At 44.1% G+C, this 18,068-nt stretch overlaps 2 protein-coding genes across 2 annotated transcripts; one reads left to right on the top strand and one right to left on the bottom strand.

Moving 5' to 3' along the window:
* Positions 1–528: 528 nt before the first annotated feature.
* On the bottom strand, positions 529–4,074 carry ube2g1a (ubiquitin-conjugating enzyme E2G 1a (UBC7 homolog, yeast)). Its single transcript, XM_067257525.1, has 6 exons — positions 3,865–4,074; positions 1,769–1,871; positions 1,562–1,659; positions 1,285–1,463; positions 1,050–1,170; positions 529–865 (listed from the first exon to the last, which is right to left on the bottom strand). The coding sequence occupies exons 1-5, from the start codon at positions 3,908–3,910 to the stop codon at positions 1,084–1,086; spliced, it is 513 nt and encodes a 170-aa protein (XP_067113626.1). The 5' UTR covers positions 3,911–4,074; the 3' UTR covers positions 529–865; positions 1,050–1,083.
* Positions 4,075–5,032: 958 nt separating this feature from the next.
* Positions 5,033–12,222, top strand: spns3 (SPNS lysolipid transporter 3, sphingosine-1-phosphate (putative)). The gene is made up of 13 exons (XM_067256971.1): positions 5,033–5,112; positions 6,319–6,565; positions 6,656–6,721; positions 7,471–7,607; positions 7,817–7,968; positions 8,304–8,370; positions 8,643–8,785; positions 9,128–9,280; positions 9,635–9,824; positions 9,953–10,018; positions 10,118–10,216; positions 10,345–10,516; positions 11,422–12,222. The coding sequence occupies exons 2-13, from the start codon at positions 6,343–6,345 to the stop codon at positions 11,499–11,501; spliced, it is 1,548 nt and encodes a 515-aa protein (XP_067113072.1). The 5' UTR covers positions 5,033–5,112; positions 6,319–6,342; the 3' UTR covers positions 11,502–12,222.
* Positions 12,223–18,068: the final 5,846 nt, after the last annotated feature.

Raw genomic sequence — 18,068 nt, 5'->3', positions numbered from 1 at the left:
CATCATCCTTGTGAAAAGGTTTGAAAAAATACTTCACACAAGTGCATGTTGTGTTGCACAACTTTTCTGACACTAACTCTTCAATGTAGGGTGCAATTACCAAGCAATTTAATAGGAGGCACTTTTGAAAAAATACAAATTAAAAACAATTCATGCATGACAATTGGTATGTCCCTTTTTCAAAGGCTATTTAGCCTGTTGCAAACCTTAACAAAAACATACACACACACACATCCTAGTTCAATGCTGACTTTACCTGCAGTGCTGAGAGTGAGATGGAACCCAAGCATGCTATGTGTATTATGATGCTGCCCAATGACCCCCCCCAAAAAACACCATAAACATGTGACACTGTTCATTCTTGAATCGATGCATCTTTCCAATAGTGGAATCATGTAACATCACAATCTAACTGTTCAGCCTTCTACATGCCCTCCTGTCATAACCTGTAACAGAACTAATGCATACTAGAGTGGATGCTCAAGGGAAAGTGGACTAAGACTTCAAGAATTTACAGGATTCAAATTCTAACTACACAAGCGCTATTTATTTGGTACTAAGTGACTTGCTAGATGGATAGGAACAGTTTATATATTATCAGGTTTTGTCTGTGCTATATACAGGTCTTTACAATATCTTCCTGAAGGTTGTAGCAGTTCATAGACTTCAAAAAATGCTTTATCATCTTTTGTGGTTTTCGAGTTGGCACTTGCTTGGAGTTTGTCTGTCAGCTTCTGTAATAGCAGTTATGTTCTATTGCAGCCTATTGTAGCCAGCCTATTTTTGCCAAAGTCGATGATGACGAGCCTGGCAATAGGGTGGTAGAGTGCAGGAAACAGTGCCACGTTGTTTCTCAATTGGAGACCTGCGGAAGACAGGAAAATGATATGAATATACTGCAGCAATCAATCAATACAATCCAGTGTGGTGGCAAAACCTTTTCACCAGACCATAAAACAGCACTACAAAGTCAAGAACTCTAAAAAATAAAAATGTCACAAGACCCAGGCCTTGTAAAAAGATAAGTACAAAAAGTCCAGTACACTTACCCTGAAAAAAAAAGCTAGATGTCGCTTGATGATGTCACTCAAAGGCAGTCTCTTGGCTCTTTCTTACACATCGGGCAACTTTCCTTTTGAATTCGCCATGTCTGTCTTCCCTCCATTCTTTCTGTACACAGAAACAGGGATACAAGGGATGCATTTTCAGTCTACCATATCTCGATCCATCTTCAGGGCAACGATCATCAGGTGATAGATGTGGATTAGGTGACGCGAGTCTTACCGCAGCATCCACGTTGGCGGGCGAGTCCCCATTTGGGTCTGCCAGCATGGAGATGACACTAATCATGATGGTTTCCACTGTGTGGATGGGCAGCCAGCGCTCCTCTGGCTTCTCATAGCCATACTTATCCTCCCCGGGTTCGTGCAAAATAGAAATACATACGTCACCGTTCTTGTCCACTAGAAACAAGATGGCAAAAGAAAAATTCGATTTCATTATGTGTATTTTTTGATAACACATTAAGAAAAATTTATTATTGCACTACACTTCCACTTACCATTTGGGTGCCATATATCGGTGATAAATTTCATTTTAGGTGGCCTGAGGGGGTAATCTTTGGGAAATGTAAGATGGGCTTTAAACACACCACCTTCGCTGTAAACATACAGAGTTAAATCATCAGTAGTTGTGTGAATTACTGTGATAGCCAAATAAGCAATGTCATATCCATGCCCTACAACAGCAACCAAACTGTCACACTTACTATAATGTATCTGGGGGGCCGATGATTAAGACTTCCCATCTGTAGAGGTCATTATCGTCTATCAGGCCTGCTGAGAATCCCTCTACTGGGTTTTTATTCAGCTCTGGAAACAGGAGAAAAGGTATCTTACATATTTACTTCACAACAGCATACTGTGTTTCTTGTCTTACTGATAATCTTGCCTAACTGGCATGGCCTGCTTGCTATTACTTTGCTATTATTGTTGGCATGTTCACTTCTTAAGGTATTGGCCTATAAATCTATTGACCCTTTAATGATTTAATCCTACTTGAGCCTATGTGCTGTTTTGTGCAATTCTCCAGGCCAGTGGGACAGTTGAGGATCAGAACAAATGTGTTCCTGTGAAATCAACTAAAACACGAGTGAAACAAATTTGAGACTGTGCTTATGCACTATAATACCAAACATGAGTAGCCTTGTATTAGGACACAATTTTGTCTAGGATATTGGAAGACTGTAAAATCACAGATTACATGTGCAAGCAAGGTGCATTGACAGATTTCTTTCATGTTTTTAAGCCTGTTACTCCTGGTAACTTTAAGTTGATCTGGCCAAATTCAGCTTTAAAGTAGTAAACTTATCAATATGCTACTAATAAACAGCAATTTGGATACACACTTATGGTAATGACTAAGTTGACTATGATTGGATTTCATAATGACTGAGTCACTCTTACTGTGCCATGGGGTCACTATACTGGGCAGGTCAGCAAGTAAGAGGTGTCCGAAGTTGGTGTAAATACCTCATCTCATTACATTGCACAACACTCTCTAGAGTCCTGCAGTGACTACAGTGAACAGCTGCTACCACCACATGGATTGTCACGTTTCCCCCAAAAGAACTTGGGCATGTATCTACATCACACTGCAGGAGACTAGCTTGGTCATTTGTCAGAAGTGTATGCCTACAATAAAAACTGAGTTGGGTAGATTAAAAATATATGAATCAGTACCTGGCAATTGCCTATTAGGAGACAAGCTATGCCTTCTCAGTTTGTATTCTCCTCTGCTCTTTGATCAAAGAAAGCAATGGTATCAAGTAAAAAACTGCTTCTGTATCTAAGTTATGTGTATAGATAATTACAAGAGTGTGGAATCTTTTAGTGTCACTTTTAGCTATCGGTTTAGTGAGGGTAAATGTTAACGAGAAAGGTCTGGCATTGCATTTGTTGACCAATATGCACTGAAGACCAGCTGATAAATCTAGTTAGCTATTGGGCTTGACGTGACTGCTAAATGAGAGCTAAAAGGCGTACCCTTATCCAGCAAGCTAAATAGTTTTAGCCGTAAAAAATAGACCAAACAAATGAGAAGCGAACCAAACAATCTGCCATAGGCATCATTTAACCTCCTTTTGGTACGCCACCATTTTAGCTAGCTGTGTAGCTAAATGACTAGCCACTAGTTAATGTGTGTCTGATTAACTAGCCAACATTCGTTTGAATAATACAACTTCATCGTTAGTTAGCCAATCCACAACAAATACCACCACACGTAGCTAGATGTAGCCAGTTTCAAAGCAAATCGCAGAAATGAAACGGCCAAATACTCGAGTGACACTAAAACTAGATGGCTACCCAGCTAGCATCGCCTGTGAAAAGGTAGCTAGTTAGCTATCAAGGTAGTAAGAAAAGCTAGGTCGCACAATGTGGAACGTGTATTCGACTATATTCACTGGAAGTGATAGCACTTGCGTAGCTAACTACGCTTATTGTTATCAAGCTGGCAACGACATTCACAAGACGTTCCATATGTACCAATTCGCATTAAATCAATTATTTCAACATAACTTAGCACTAAATACACACGATTTAATAGACAATATTGTAAATCACTAACATGTGCCTGTCAAAAAGTGTGTTGTCCATTGTTTCAGACTTTCAATCCAGTGACTAGACTGATCCACGTTGGCTTTGTAGCGTTAGCTTCGGTTGAACCTACGCTCTAGCAGCTAGGCTAAAGTTAGCTAACTAGCTACGCTAGTTTGCATCCACTTTCGGCCTGTTGGCTAGTGAGGCTAATGAGCTAGCTAGATAAAGAGTTAGCGCACGTTAGCCACCACCAGTAACATATTACCTGCTAGCTGTCTTCTAAGTAACAGCGCTGACTGAGGCTCCGTCATGGTTGAACTAATTTGATCCTTTAGCAACGTACGTTAATATTTCAATATTTGACTGTTTGTTCAATAAATAACGTCAATCTATGTGTGCTCCCTTCTAGTTCGTTTTGCTCAACATTCTCATTCTGATTTTGGTGGCACCTGCGCACTGCGACCAGAGGAAAGCCGCGTGAGGTCAGCACCAACAGAGTTCTATGAAAAAAAGTGTGTGTAGTGTTTGTGTTTTGAAAGAGAGACAGAATGAGAGGTTCACAATGCTATTGTACTGCTATCTAATCTAACTATAAAGGCAGGATTCTCTGTCTGACTGTGAGTCTATGACTCTATTATCTCGAGAAACGGGCATTGTATGAAGTTGAAATTCGCCAGTAGGCTATTGCTCAGGACCAAAGAACGTGCAATGTGGTGTGAAGTTGATTTGTTAGAATGACTTCTCTTATATCAAATGATAATTGTCGGAACAGTTTGTCATACTCTTACATTTAGAAATACGTTTCTGTTAATTTTTTTTGTTCACCATGAAGTGAATAGAAAATGACATAGCCTTAAATGAATGATATAATAATGCAAGGTATATTACTGTGCATTTTTCAATTGGCCAGTAGGTAGAGCTGTGTATGGCGATTTTTTCTACTCGCAACATAATTAAGTTAGCCTATCTTCTTATAGACTCAGTTCTTGAATTTAGAAAACGTTACTGTGTTATATTTGGTTCACCATGAAGTGAAGAGAAAATGGCAAAAACTGACAATAAGGGAGCAGATAAGATTCCATGATGCCCTCCATCCATTGTAGACAATTCAACAAGCATTCTGGACAATGTGCTTTTGTAGTTGATTAGTTACTGCTTGTACTTCAAGATTAACATTAGTTTGGCTCAAGGTAACAATGTGTTTGAGACTACTAGGTCTGAACATTGGGTTGAAAGTGTGGACATTCTGTGACCAGGAAGATAGTAATGACAGTTTGGGAATGGCTATTGGCTTGTTTTCAACATTGCTTCACAGTGAGCATCTGTGTAAAACCATATGACCATCCCAGAGAGGGCTGGACAATTTGCTAACTTAATATCCCAGCAGCGTATAAGAGCCTGGGGAAGATCTCTACTTCCTCTCAGCAAAGCATCAGACAGACTGGAAGTCACCAACTCAAAACCACAAATATGATGGAATAAGCAGATCTCAAAATCAAGACCTAAGGAACCAGTATGTACCCTCAGATTACTTTGCAAACTTGAGACTATAGTTCACCATGACCAATGCTTTGTGTGTGAAACAAACATAAATCCCAAATCTTAACATTTGTATTAATTGCAGTGTTTGTAAGGTGTGTATTTCAGAGATCATCACATTCTTTGAGGCTCTATACATTTAAGGTTGACGTTGATAAAATCATTATAATAATAATCATTTAAAAAAAAAAATTGGTGAGATTCACTGCTGGTAGATATTGCTAATAGATGTATGTGTGCTCCTTCTACCAATTAAGAATAAAGCAGGACACAGCCAAAACGTTGACATAGACTGTAAATGAACCGTCATTCAGCTCAGATGATTCCTGTGTAGGTTTACGATATTCCCAGTGTGTAGGTTTAACAGATCCCCATTGTTGCGGCTTTGTATTTGATTATTCCAAGAAGTGAACGTATGACTCTAAATCAACCATGTTAACCATAAATAACTCTGACCTCTTGATGCAATTGCCCAACGTCTTTTAATTGGTTCAATTGTTTACTGATTCAATTCTATACTGTTGCAAATGAATCCTGTGGGGTCGAGCCTGTTTCTGCAATGTTTCCTAATGTTTCATCAACGATGATGAAAACAGGCTGTCTTGTGTTGAAACATAAACTGGAAGATTGCAGAAGACATATATTGGCAATAGAATGACAACTACGTAGCAGAGAAATAGTGTTGGAAAGAGAGATTGACTAATGAGACTGTTGCAAAGGGGGATTTCCAAAATGTGTTTTCCTTAAACAAGTAGGTTACACCATAGGCTCAGGGAGCAAATATACAAGTCTGATTTAGAGTACAATAAAATGATTGTGCATTACAATAAACTTGGTGGAGTTTGTGAAAATATGCTAGGTAAAGGATCTGAAGTGATTTGGATTTAGTTCTGGACCTTGAACTATTACTTGGCTTATTTACACCAGAGCTGGAACAATCAGATCAGGAAAGCGCATATCATCATCTTGGTCAGACAGTGGAAGAAGAAACCAAGACATCTGATTTGTTAGATTTGTTTACATCCTCATTGTTTTCTTCCATTGTAAGTTGCCTGTTTATGTGCAGAGCATCAGTCACGTAACTTACTGACTGGTTATCTCTGGGTAGGAGAGGATATGGTAATTACTTATCTGCAACTCTCAAAGACTGACAACATTCACCAATACTTCCTGTTTTAAGCGTAGGAAGACAGAGATTATTTCAATGGAGACAACTGGACCAGTAATGTCTCGCCAGGATGGGAAGACAACCTGTCTGAGTTTAAGATCAACGTCCGGTCCTCGCTATGGCTCCATTTCTGACCCCCCAATACCCGAAGCCCCCCTTGTGGAGAGCAGGGGGATCTCACCAAAGCGCTCCTACATTGCAGTGGCTGTTCTCTGCTATGTGAACTTAATCAACTACATCGATCGATACACAATCGCAGGTGAGACTCCGCACCTCAACGCAAACAATTTGACACACATGAATGCTGCCTTTGGATTTCTTGACCAATGCTTCTTTATTTTTCTCAAAGGAGTCCTTCTGAACATCCAGAAATTCTTTGATATCAGTGACAGTACATCTGGACTGTTACAGACAGGTATTGTACACTGTGCATGTCATAAACATGGGGTTCAGATGGCTGAGCGGTTAGGGAGTCGGGCTATTAATCAGAAGGTTGCCGGTTCGATTCTCGGCTGTGCAAAATGACGTTGTGTCCTTGGGAAAGGCACTTCACTCCCTGTACTTAGTGTAAGTCGCTCTGGATAAGAGCGTCTGCTAAATGACTAAATGTAAATGTAAACACACACAACCATTGTCAAATCTGAAGTAGAGATCCTCATGTGATAGACCCTCTCATAGAACATGAAACAGACGTAATTTACCTTAGATGAGGGTGAGCAGCATATCCCATGACTGTATCGTTAGTCAGTTATGCCTTATTGTTTTTACGTGAATTTATTGTTTTTAAGTGAATTTAGCTGATTACATTCTCGCATAGTAGATTGCATGACAAGTTCCGTTGAGTGCATGTCACACTGATGCTCCAAATGAATCCTAATTAGCCTCTGTGACAGATAATCTCCCACGCTCATAGTCACTGAGCCGTAATGTCGTGTAGGCACACTGCTATGCTCAAGGAAGCCAGTGCCTGCAACAAACAAAGCAATCGTTTCCTGTTGCTATTGTATGAAAAATCACTTAGTCAATTCAATACGTACAGTAACCAGCCCTGAATAGCTTCATGAGGAAATGATGTGCTCTATGAATTTCTTACCATTACGGAGAATCACATGGAGGTGTAGAGAGGAAGCAAAATTGTCATGATATCTACATCTTTTTTTACAGTTTTCATCTTCAGTTTCATATTCTTGGCTCCTATCTTTGGCTACCTTGGTGACCGATACAACAGGAAGTTCATCATGATTGGTGCACTGATTGTGTGGCTTATGACTGCCTTGGGCAGCTCTTTCGTCTCTGAGTCGGTAAATTAAATGTTGGAATAAAACTGAACTCAACTATCTGCAGTTGGATGTTTCGATTCTTTTAAGAGATCATACAGTATCTTCATCATGATAAGTGTTGTGTACTAATGAGAGAAAGAATATCATTTGAAAGAAGATGTGATCTCACATGGTGTAGCCCCTTAAACACATGTCTTTAACCTGGAACTTGTGTTGCTGGATCCTTGCAGCAGTTCTGGTTGTTGGTGTTTCTGAGAGCACTAGTTGGCACAGGAGAGGCAGGCTACTCCACCATCGCCCCCACCATTATAGGGGACCTATTCTCTGGCACCAAGAGGACCTTGATGATCTCGGCTTTCTACATTTTCATCCCTGTTGGAAGGTTAGGTTCCGGTCCCCTTCATCTCAACACTGGCTCTTTTTGTTTACCCTGTGTCTAGCAATCTCTTGCACTTTCTTTATGGCCAAGTAGAATCTTGTCACCTCTCTCTAGTTGTTTTAATGTACCTTAAAAACAATGTATCCTAAAAATAGAGGTCTGGTGTAAAACACCCTAAAGACAAAATCACCTGGCAGACAGCGTATGGCACCACTATTCATGTGATCTGGACTTCCCAAAACAAAAAGGCCTCAATGGGTATAAGATAAGGGAGGGGTAAATATGATTGTGGTCAGCATGATAAATAGTTAATTTGTTATTGATGTCATGTGTTTCAGTGGTCTTGGATACATAATAGGATCCTCCGTTACCAGCGCTACAGGGGACTGGCGATGGGCCCTTCGGGTAAGAGTCCCACTCATGGAATCATTTCAATTCACACACTTTCAGTTTGTCACACACTTCTTCTCGGCACCTGCTTTATAAACCCCTCTAAACCCTACTCGCTACATCCTGTTGATCACACAAGTGCTCTGGCTGTCCTGGTCCTAACTTCATTCAAACTCTAAATGTGTTATGTACAGTATAGAGCTGTCTAAATCCCTTAAGGCTGACTGGTGATGTTGTCGGCCAGCAAGCCGCTGGCTGGAGATGACCACTCGTGTTTACTTTGGCAGCTGGTCCCCATCTTGGGCTCCCTTGGGCTCGTGCTGCTGGTAGTCCTGTGTCCCAACCCTCCCAGAGGGGGAGCAGATGCCCACGGAGAGAGCCTGGAAGCCCACAGCCCCTACATGGAGGATATCAAGTACCTTTTGAAAAAGTAACCGAGAACAGGATGACTTCTTTCATTCATTTATGTTTCTAAGTCATGTGATGCCATCTGTTTACATGTTCTAGCTCAAACGGAAAGCACGTGAAGGGAAAATGAACATTTGTAGTTTTTACAGTGTCTTGCATGTAGTGTTCCATACCAGTACACACTGAAAATTATGCATTGCGTAAAATTCAATGGAAAGCATGTAGGATCTTGTTTGCCAACATTAGCAGTATGTATTAGCATATCTGTCCAAACGAGTGGCTATTTTATCACATGCAGGTGACTGATAATTCGCATGCTTTAACAGTTTTGTATACAAATGCATATTGTCATGTCTGTTTCCAGTAAGAGTTATGTGTGGTCCTCTCTGGGAGTGACAGCCATGGCCTTTCTGACGGGGGCCCTGGCCTTCTGGACCCCCACCTTCCTCTCCAGAGCTCAAGTGTCTCAGGGGATCCGACCCCCCTGCACCACGGAACCCTGCGACACCTCTGACAGGTACAGCCCGGCCCTCCCCCCCTTACATTCCATGTCTCCTGCTTATATCACATGACATTTTCCATTCATTTGTCATCAATTACTGCTTATAGAAAGGACAGCAAAATATCAAGGTTCAGAAGTGCATAGCTCTAAATGTATTTGTATTTGTAAATACAAGATTTGTAGTTAATTACCGCAGCGCAAAGCAATCACATCTCAACCAGGCACGGGCAACAATAACAATAAGAACATATTTACTACGATGCGTAAACATCATATCAATGACAATACTGCATTGTGCAGTGCAGCAAAATCGCTTTCGATATCCCTGGATTGTGTGTTGTCAGCAAACTGAGTTTGAATCGTGTGCAGTTACATCTTTGGTGCCGTGACGGTGGTGACAGGGATTCTCGGGGTGACCCTGGGCTCCACCCTCTCCAGGAAGCTGAGGGACAAGGTGCCCAACATTGACCCGATTATCTGCGCAGTGGGCATGCTCAGCTCCGCCCCCTGTCTCTTCACAGCCATCATACTAGCGTCCACAAGCATTCCAGCCACTTATGTAAGATCCCAGCTCCTGCCCTCACTAATATCCACCAATTACAGCTCATCAACCAATGACGCTGTGTCTAGATGTAGAATTAGAACAGGGAAGGCAGAGGATGCCAGTAAACATATTGTTACTTTCAGGTGTTCATTGGCATTGGGGGAACTCTTATATCTCTGAACTGGCCTATCCTGGCTGACATCTTGTTGGTGAGTGTGGTTCTCCTCCAGGTGTACAGTGTATTCCTGGTGTGGTTTGGAGTCACCTAGTTGCTGCTCGCCCGCTCCTGTAATGCTCGTGTTTTTCAGTATGTCGTCGTGCCAACCAAAAGAGCTACAGCTGAAGCGCTTCAGATTGTCGTCCTTCACCTTCTAGGAGATGCAGGGAGTCCATACCTGATAGGCGTGGTAAGCCTCGTAGGCATGAAGCGATAGATGATATACAGTTCTCACTGTTGAATCAAAGCATGGATCCCCCCCCCCCCCTATTTTATGTCTTATGTAAGTCCGTGACCACACACATCTTATCCTGTTAGATCTCAGACGCCCTGAGCACTTACGACCCTGCCTCTGACGCGTGGAGCTTCAGAAGCCTGGAGTACAGCTTGCTGCTCTGCCCCTTCATGGGGGTTCTGGGGGGGCTGTTCTTCCTCATGACTGCCCTCTACATCGCACAGGACAGGAAGGACGCCCAGCTGCTGACTTCAGGTAACGACAACCGTCACCGTGGGGGGGGGGGGGGGAAAGAAGAAGCTCAAATGAGATAGCTCTGTGTCTGGCAGCGCTGCTTTTAGGGCTTGTGGGAGTCCGAGGCGACAGAGAGGAATGCTGAAAATGCGACGTTGCTGATTGGTGTGTGTGCGTGTGTGCTGCCTGTGGGACTGGGCCACTGCGCAGAGAGGCCTCAGTGTGTTCTGTGCTGGGGCTGGGGAGAGTCACGCCGTGCTGTGTCACGGCGCTTGCTCAAGGCCGTCACTGGACAATGGCCTCTTTGTGTCCCCTCTCCTGCTCTGAGCGAACGCACCACCCGTCCTATCAGATGAAGCTCTCCCCCCAGACGCTGTCCCACGACAGGTCCTATAGATCTCCTCCATGCCCGGGCGTGTTCCCCATAACACGTGCCTAATCAGGTTAGCAAGAATCAGACAGAAAACAGGGAAATGCCTCGCGGATAAAGGGAGACAACATTGTCTTGAGAGTTTGTATCTGAGACGACCACATCCTCCCCAGTCAGCGACTTTCTGTGTATCAGTGTAGCAGGAAGCAGAAACCACTCATGGCCATTATAGCGATGGCTCGTCATCTGATAAGAGCAGGTTCCTTTCACATGAGAAGCTCCTACATCAGCTCTTTGATCCTGCAGCACATTTGCCTGCACTGAAAATCGCACATGTCTGTCTGCTTCGTTACATTTACAGTTTACATTTATCTAACGCTTTTATTCTATTAGAAAGTGATTATTAGAGGTTTAGATGTACATTATTTTAGGTTTTGAAAGTCTGCTAGGAAACTGTCAAGAGTAGCAGGACCAAAACATTGCAATATACCTGTACTTGCTACAAATAGCGATAAACCTGAAACTTGAAACAATCCTCTTCCTGTGTGTGTTTTAGGACAGCCTCCTTCTGATACCCTCAACTCTAAGATCCACTCAAGCCTAGAGTTAGAAGGTCAGTCTGAGGTGTGTGGATAACATTGTGTTCCTGAGGATGATACTCTGTTGGACAACAGAACTGTCCAGCCAATTTTGCAACATGACAAAAAATGCAGATTGCAGCCCCCAAACCCAAAGATGTCAATTGTAAGCTGTTTGAACTGTAAACGTGATATTCTGTTTAACTTTCAACAGCAACATATGATTTTGTATTTTTGTAATATGTTTTGATGTATCCTTCTGTGAGGGTCCACTGGTGTTCCCTCCTGGCTAATCTGAACCGTGCCCTCCACAGAAACATCCCATCCCACATCCAACATACCTTAAACACATCACATCAAACTTCCAACATCCCATCAAACGTCACACATCCAACATCCCATCCAACACCCAGGGGTGATTTGTGGATGTGCCTAGCCAGCTGTTTAGTAGCGAGCTGCAGCCTGACCCCCCAGGCTCCCTTCACATCCCAGCCAGCACCTGCTGTCTGCTAATGAGGACTGGGCCTGGGGCTCAAACACACACACACTTGTGCCTGAGAAGGAGGCTTCTCCTCCACCTCCACCAGGGAGTGTGTGTGTGTGTGTCCCGCCACCTCACCCGGGACTTCCTTCTCCTGTCATGGTTAGGGATATGCAGCTCAGTTATTGCTATTTATTGTGAATGTACGTTTATTAGTATTGTATTTGTAATGTGAAGTGTTATTTGATGTAAATATGCAATGGCATACGTGTCTTGATGTATCGTTGTTCTTTTTGTACACTGTGAGCGCACGTGAAAACTTTGCAATTTATGAACACTCCACTAGATGTCACTGTCTCATTATTTAACCAGTATTGCCAGGCTGTGATATTGCTACACAGGCTCACGATCGTCTACCATTAGTGAAGCTCGCAGGTTTTGACTGGATATTAAGCACATTCATCATCTGTCACGACAATATGCTGGCCACATGCAAACCTAATGGGCTTTTAATGTGCCTCTGTGTTTTGGGCAGTGCCAGTAATAAATTGGATGGCCTTTTATAATTCGACTAATAAGCATACCTGTTAGAGGTAATTAGAAATCTACTAACAATAGGGATGATACTTCTCCTTCCATGACGATCATGCAGATCCTAACCTTCTCATGGCTCCGCTTAGATCTCCTCTGACAGCCCAGGATGGAAGCAGCAACTGGGACATGTTCGTGACATTCCCTGTATCCGGATACGGATATAACTGTCGGGCCTATTGTCTGTGCTCCTTCACACTGTCACACATCCACTTGTGAAATGTTGGTAGAAGAGACACGCTGTACAGCTGACACGATGACTTATCACCACACCGCAATCATGTTCCCAGTTCCATGAGTGTTTATTTGTGACAGCCATTGGACCCCCAAGCTCAGCCATTAGTAGTTGCCCTGTGCTGGGTTCAGAGAACCTGTATGTGGGCTCCAACATTCCTTACCTGGGGGCAGGCCTGTGTTCTCACCGACCAGCACGAGAGTTATCCCAGCCGGAGAGACATGATTCAGGTTTGCACGCTGTGAAGTGACAGGGACCTGTCAATCAAAGACAAAGCTGTCCTGCCAGCTGCTGTGGAGGTGTCTGATGTCACCCGGCCGGGACGGACATTGGCATGTCATCACATGTCCTCATCATGCAAGAGCAGGGCTGACCCCAGGGCAAGGTCAAAGGTCAATGTCCTGGCAGGAGGTAGGCTCAAATGCAAGGCCACTCATGCTACATGAGTAGCATTCATTGTATATGGAACATAAAGGAACGCCAAAGAGAAAAGGCTATGGGGGTATGTTTCCAGAGCAACAATGTTGAGTGTGCAGTTATGCCTTGACTGATGAGGGGAAATATTTTGGTTTTGGAGATCTGAAACTGCTTCTATACCGCACAAGCCTGTTGTCAGTTTCCTCACCCCCTTAAAACTGTTATTCCGCAATGCTACTTGGTGTAAATACTGGTTCTTCCTATTGTTGTTTTCTACCACTAGTTAACAATGAGCTTGTCGTTTTCCAGACGTCATGCCGTGACCCCAGTTCCATGGTAGTTTGGCATATGTAGGTATGTACGTGCAATAGTAAGCCCACACACACGCACGCACACACACACACAGGAGCTATGTGAAAAACATTCCAGAGGTACCAAGGTACTGCAATTAAAACACAATAGGTATTGTGTACCTCATTTCTTAGGGACTTTATCTCCATACTTCTTGGTTTCCTCTGTTGGCCCTGCCTGTACAGGAAGCTGTCACAATGGCTAATAAATTTGCAGGGGCGATCAATGGAAAGACCCAGGAGTCGGGGCGAGGGGGGGGGGCGGATATGGTCCATGTTTACTCAGGAATAGGGCACATTCCACAGTGATGCGTTGACCATACAAAACACTCTGTTGGCCACTGAAATATGTACACATGGACATTGGACAGTACGTGCACAAACACACACACAAATGCGCACATACACTTTACAGTAGTTAATACACTAATTTAGTAATTTTGTTTACGTTAGTTTGGCGTTGAGTCGCACTGAAATGTGACGACATTTCGGTCATCTTAACCAGCCTTGGCTCATTCGAAAGGTGCTGAATGATAAGACAATGTCTGATGCTATTGGGGATGTAAAGTTGCACTCCCCTACTTATCTCCTTATCTCCAGCTGCTCAACATGAAGTGACATCATACAGACCCCCACCCCTCCCCACCCACTAGGTTGAGTATATCATGTATTGATCCTTGCACACCCACTTCTGGGATCTTCCTTCACACAATTACATCATACTAGACCTTTCCTAGAATCCTGGGAGCCTTTGTGAGTTTCAGCCTGTTTCAGCTTGGGTTTTTTACTGCAATAGCTTTTCAGTGGCAGTATTCAGGAGAACAAAGTCTTTTAATTTAAGCAAAAGGGAAATACTTTTAAGGGATTGAAAAAAGGTCAAATTGAAAGAACTTGAATGAACACGAATGAAATTGACGTTTCTTTGTACAAAAATGGTTGAATACATGTGTTCTTTTGTCTTTGTTTGAGTGCAAACTTTACTAACAAAATTATGCTATAATAATGTGGCAGGAAATCCAAATAAGACTAGAGATCCTTCTTTCTCACTGTGAAAGTGAAAAAAAGCTGTTGAAAAGCAGAAGTATTGTGATGTGGGTTGAAGGGGCAAACCGTTTAGAAAAAGCATTTTCACCGATCCTGTAGCACTGTTTGCTACATTGACACAAGACTGTGCCATGCAGATCAAGACAACATTCTCCCACAGCAATCTCACTGGGTTTAAGGAGAGTAAATGTAGCATGAGGGAAAGTAGCCAAGGCCGTGGTTTTTCCTATAATGACATGTGTGCTTTGTGCTTGTATGTATTTAGCATTCCTGTTCCGGCAGCCTGTTGGCCACTGTGAATGAAAGTGACAGTGACTGGTCAGTTCACATAGACAGCAAGGTAATTATGTCTTATATAAAGACTACCATGCCACAAACAGCAATCTGGTATCCATGGTACTGAAACTCAGGTCCACCTCAACCCAAATAAGTCTGCCCAGAGCTCTGCCCTGCGCCTAGTACTCCTCCGAAAGCCCTGCTGCGCGAGGACAGACATCCCCCTTCCCCACAACACTTCCACACAGAGAGGTGAAACAGACTGCGTCTACACTTGGATACCACTTCTCATCCACCGGCTCCGCTGAAGCCTCCCACCAGCTCTGACAGCGATACTACACCCCCTGTCTGTGAGGGAGTGGAGGAGCACAGCTGAGCTGGGGCTGAAGCTAAATGTGGATGAGCAGCCAGACAGACTATCTGAGACCAATGACCCGAGACCAAGAGTCCAACTCTGATAGAGCTGTCGGATAAATAATTAAATAGGGAGATAAAAGAGGCAGACTATATTTAGCGCCAGCCTCTCCAGCAGCCCCGTAGCCGAGCTGCACAGGCCCCAGATGAGACTCCTGAGGAAGGGAGACGTCAGCTCAGATCCAACCAAACTCTCAGCTGTTCTCCGCTGGCCACACACTGCTGACAAAGTCTGTCTGGTGTGAGTCTAGTTGTCACTGAGCCTGGATGTCTGTGTTAGTCTGTGTCTTAGATAGAGGGTGAAAGGCTTCAGAAAACACTTATTTACAGACATCTTCATTTGGCTATGTAATAGATTGCTCACCCGATTAAAAATCTTCTTCCCAGACCATACAGGAGAATACGTTTTTGTTTTAGCATTGGCTGTGACCACACCATTCAGCATACTGCGTGAATGAGCCACCATCAGTAAGCATGGTAAGGTATTGAGGTTAACTGAGCCCCACAGTCAGATACAGCATGGACTCCACACCCCAGAATACAGCAGGAAAGGTCAGTGGGTCACAGGGGCTACCAGAGGTCAGCGGTGGCAGGTCCCACCCTCCAGTCAGCCTGCAGCCCAGACTTCCCTGGCTCCGGCTGCCCATGTCTGTGTGTAGGAGGATGCAGACGCCCCGGTGGGGCATGTTCTGAAGGCTGAGCCTCACAGTTTCAGACATGTGCTGTAGATAACAGATACAACCATGTCGCTAGACAAGTGAGTCGGGTTTCCTGCTTGGCTGATAGTCAACAGTTACTCAGAATGTACACCAGGTTCAATCCTAGAGGCTGAAGGGACAATCTAGTTCCTCCTTTCCCTCCTGTGTTAAGTCCACCTCATCGTCCTCAGGAAACGGAGTGACTGTATATAGTCAGGCTGTTGGAATAGGCCTGCAATGAGACATCCAACAGGCGAAGGTCGTGTGGTTTGACCTGTAGACTACTGAGTGAGATATTCCACAATCATACTACTCGCTGGGCTGTGTGAAATCGGTCCAGTTAGTCGCATCACTGGCTGCCTATTGCATCAGTGCCACCATTAACATGAATGGAAGACGAGGCCCAGGATGGGAATGGGACAAATACTGTACTCTCCTCTTCTGTAAATAGCACAGTGAAGAATGTTTAGCGTTCAATCGGTGGTAGTGAATAGGGGGCAGAGTCCAGAATGTACGATATGATATAATATATCATGTAACATTGCTTCATCGTGACTTTATGGGGGTCACACTCGTGACTAATGTGCACCAGGAGCAAAGAAGAAAGCTCCAAGCTGTAAACACGACCAGGACCAGGACCTTGAGAAGACTGACAGTAGAGGATAACCTTCCTGGGCCACAGTAATCAAACACACACAACGTGACAGTTCGACCAGTTATCTCGGTCGAAACAAGCCTGAAAACAATTGACCCGAGATTGAGCTGTGTTCGTTTTAAACAGGAACCTGGAAAAGAGGGAGCCTGTTTTTGTGGAACAGGGACCAGATAAGTGTGACCCGAAGCTGGAATGTTTTGGACTGTGGAAGTGAGCAGTCTTAGAAGTCCATATGGCCTCTGCTCCACCGAGAACAATGCACAGGCCAGACGTCCTGCTGATTGGTCACACTACAGCTCAGGAAGTGTGAGTAAGTCCGTCTATTCTCTCCCAGACAGGAGCTGTACTGTACAGAGGCAGCTCAGACCAGCTGGGGACGAGGATGCCACAGCTCTTTCCAAGTTCCTGCACCGTACAACATTTGACCAAAACATTTGACAAAAACATATATACATTGAGGAAAAAAGAATAACACAGTTAGAAATGTGGGACTAGAGTTCTTATTCATTTTCACCGAATGCTAAATGCCAACGTGTTTGACCATGACGTGTTGGTTCCTCAACAAATGCACGTGGGAGGATGCAATGGTATTCATCATTTCCCCTGCAACGTATAGAGTGACATAAAGTACAGTAAGTTGCTCTTCACAGCTGATGATATGGACGCACGTGTTAAGGGGGATTTAAACTTCGGCGTGAACCTCGTGTTGTTAAAGGGAGCCTCTCTTATCGAGTGGCAGACGCCGGGGCCGTGCGATTAGGGCTTTATCTCCCATCCTGCACAGGGGGCCTCGGGGCTTGGCCGTGGACGGGCACAGGAAGGAAGGCTGCAGCAGCGGCTCCACGGCTCCAAGCCCCACAGCACAGAACTGCCTCAGGGAGAGAGGAGAGAGAGAGGCCCTGTACCATGGAAAAAAAACACACAGGAACCCAGAGACATGACCAGCATGTCAAACGCACGAGAGAGAGAGAGAGAGAGAGAGAGAGAGAGGGGGAGAGAGAGACATCATTTATCTGAGGAGGATAAAGAGAGAAGGGTAAGAGAGTGGCAAACACCACAACTTGCTCCAGGGGACCCCTGAGCCTTCCAAGTGTGGCCCCAGGTTTGGTTCAGCCCCATCCTCTGTCCCTCCACACCATCTCTTCCGCGCAGAGCGGTTCAGCTGAGTCAGAGCCCATTCAGCCCCTCAACCCTATGACATCCTCAGACCTGCGGCCAAAGACCTGCGAGCAGAGCCAACAAGGCTCCCTGGCATATCCCATACGGACGCCAGGACTCTCATCCTCACCCTCCAGACTCTTCTCCTCGCATACCTCATTTACATGTTATACAGGAAAGATCTAGAGGATATTTTGAAGCGATATGTTTCATGTTCGTTCCATTTCATCTCAACAGCGCGCGCACAAATTCAACTGGGTCGTTCTTTTACACAGTCATTAAAACACAGTTCCTCGGTTGAACAAA

This window comes from Osmerus mordax, chromosome 19, assembly GCF_038355195.1.
Source record: "Osmerus mordax isolate fOsmMor3 chromosome 19, fOsmMor3.pri, whole genome shotgun sequence".
In the NCBI taxonomy this organism is placed as follows: Eukaryota; Metazoa; Chordata; class Actinopteri; order Osmeriformes; family Osmeridae; genus Osmerus; species Osmerus mordax.
The sequence above is the reverse complement of the archived record's forward strand: the minus strand, read 5'-3'. Positions and strand labels throughout refer to the sequence as shown.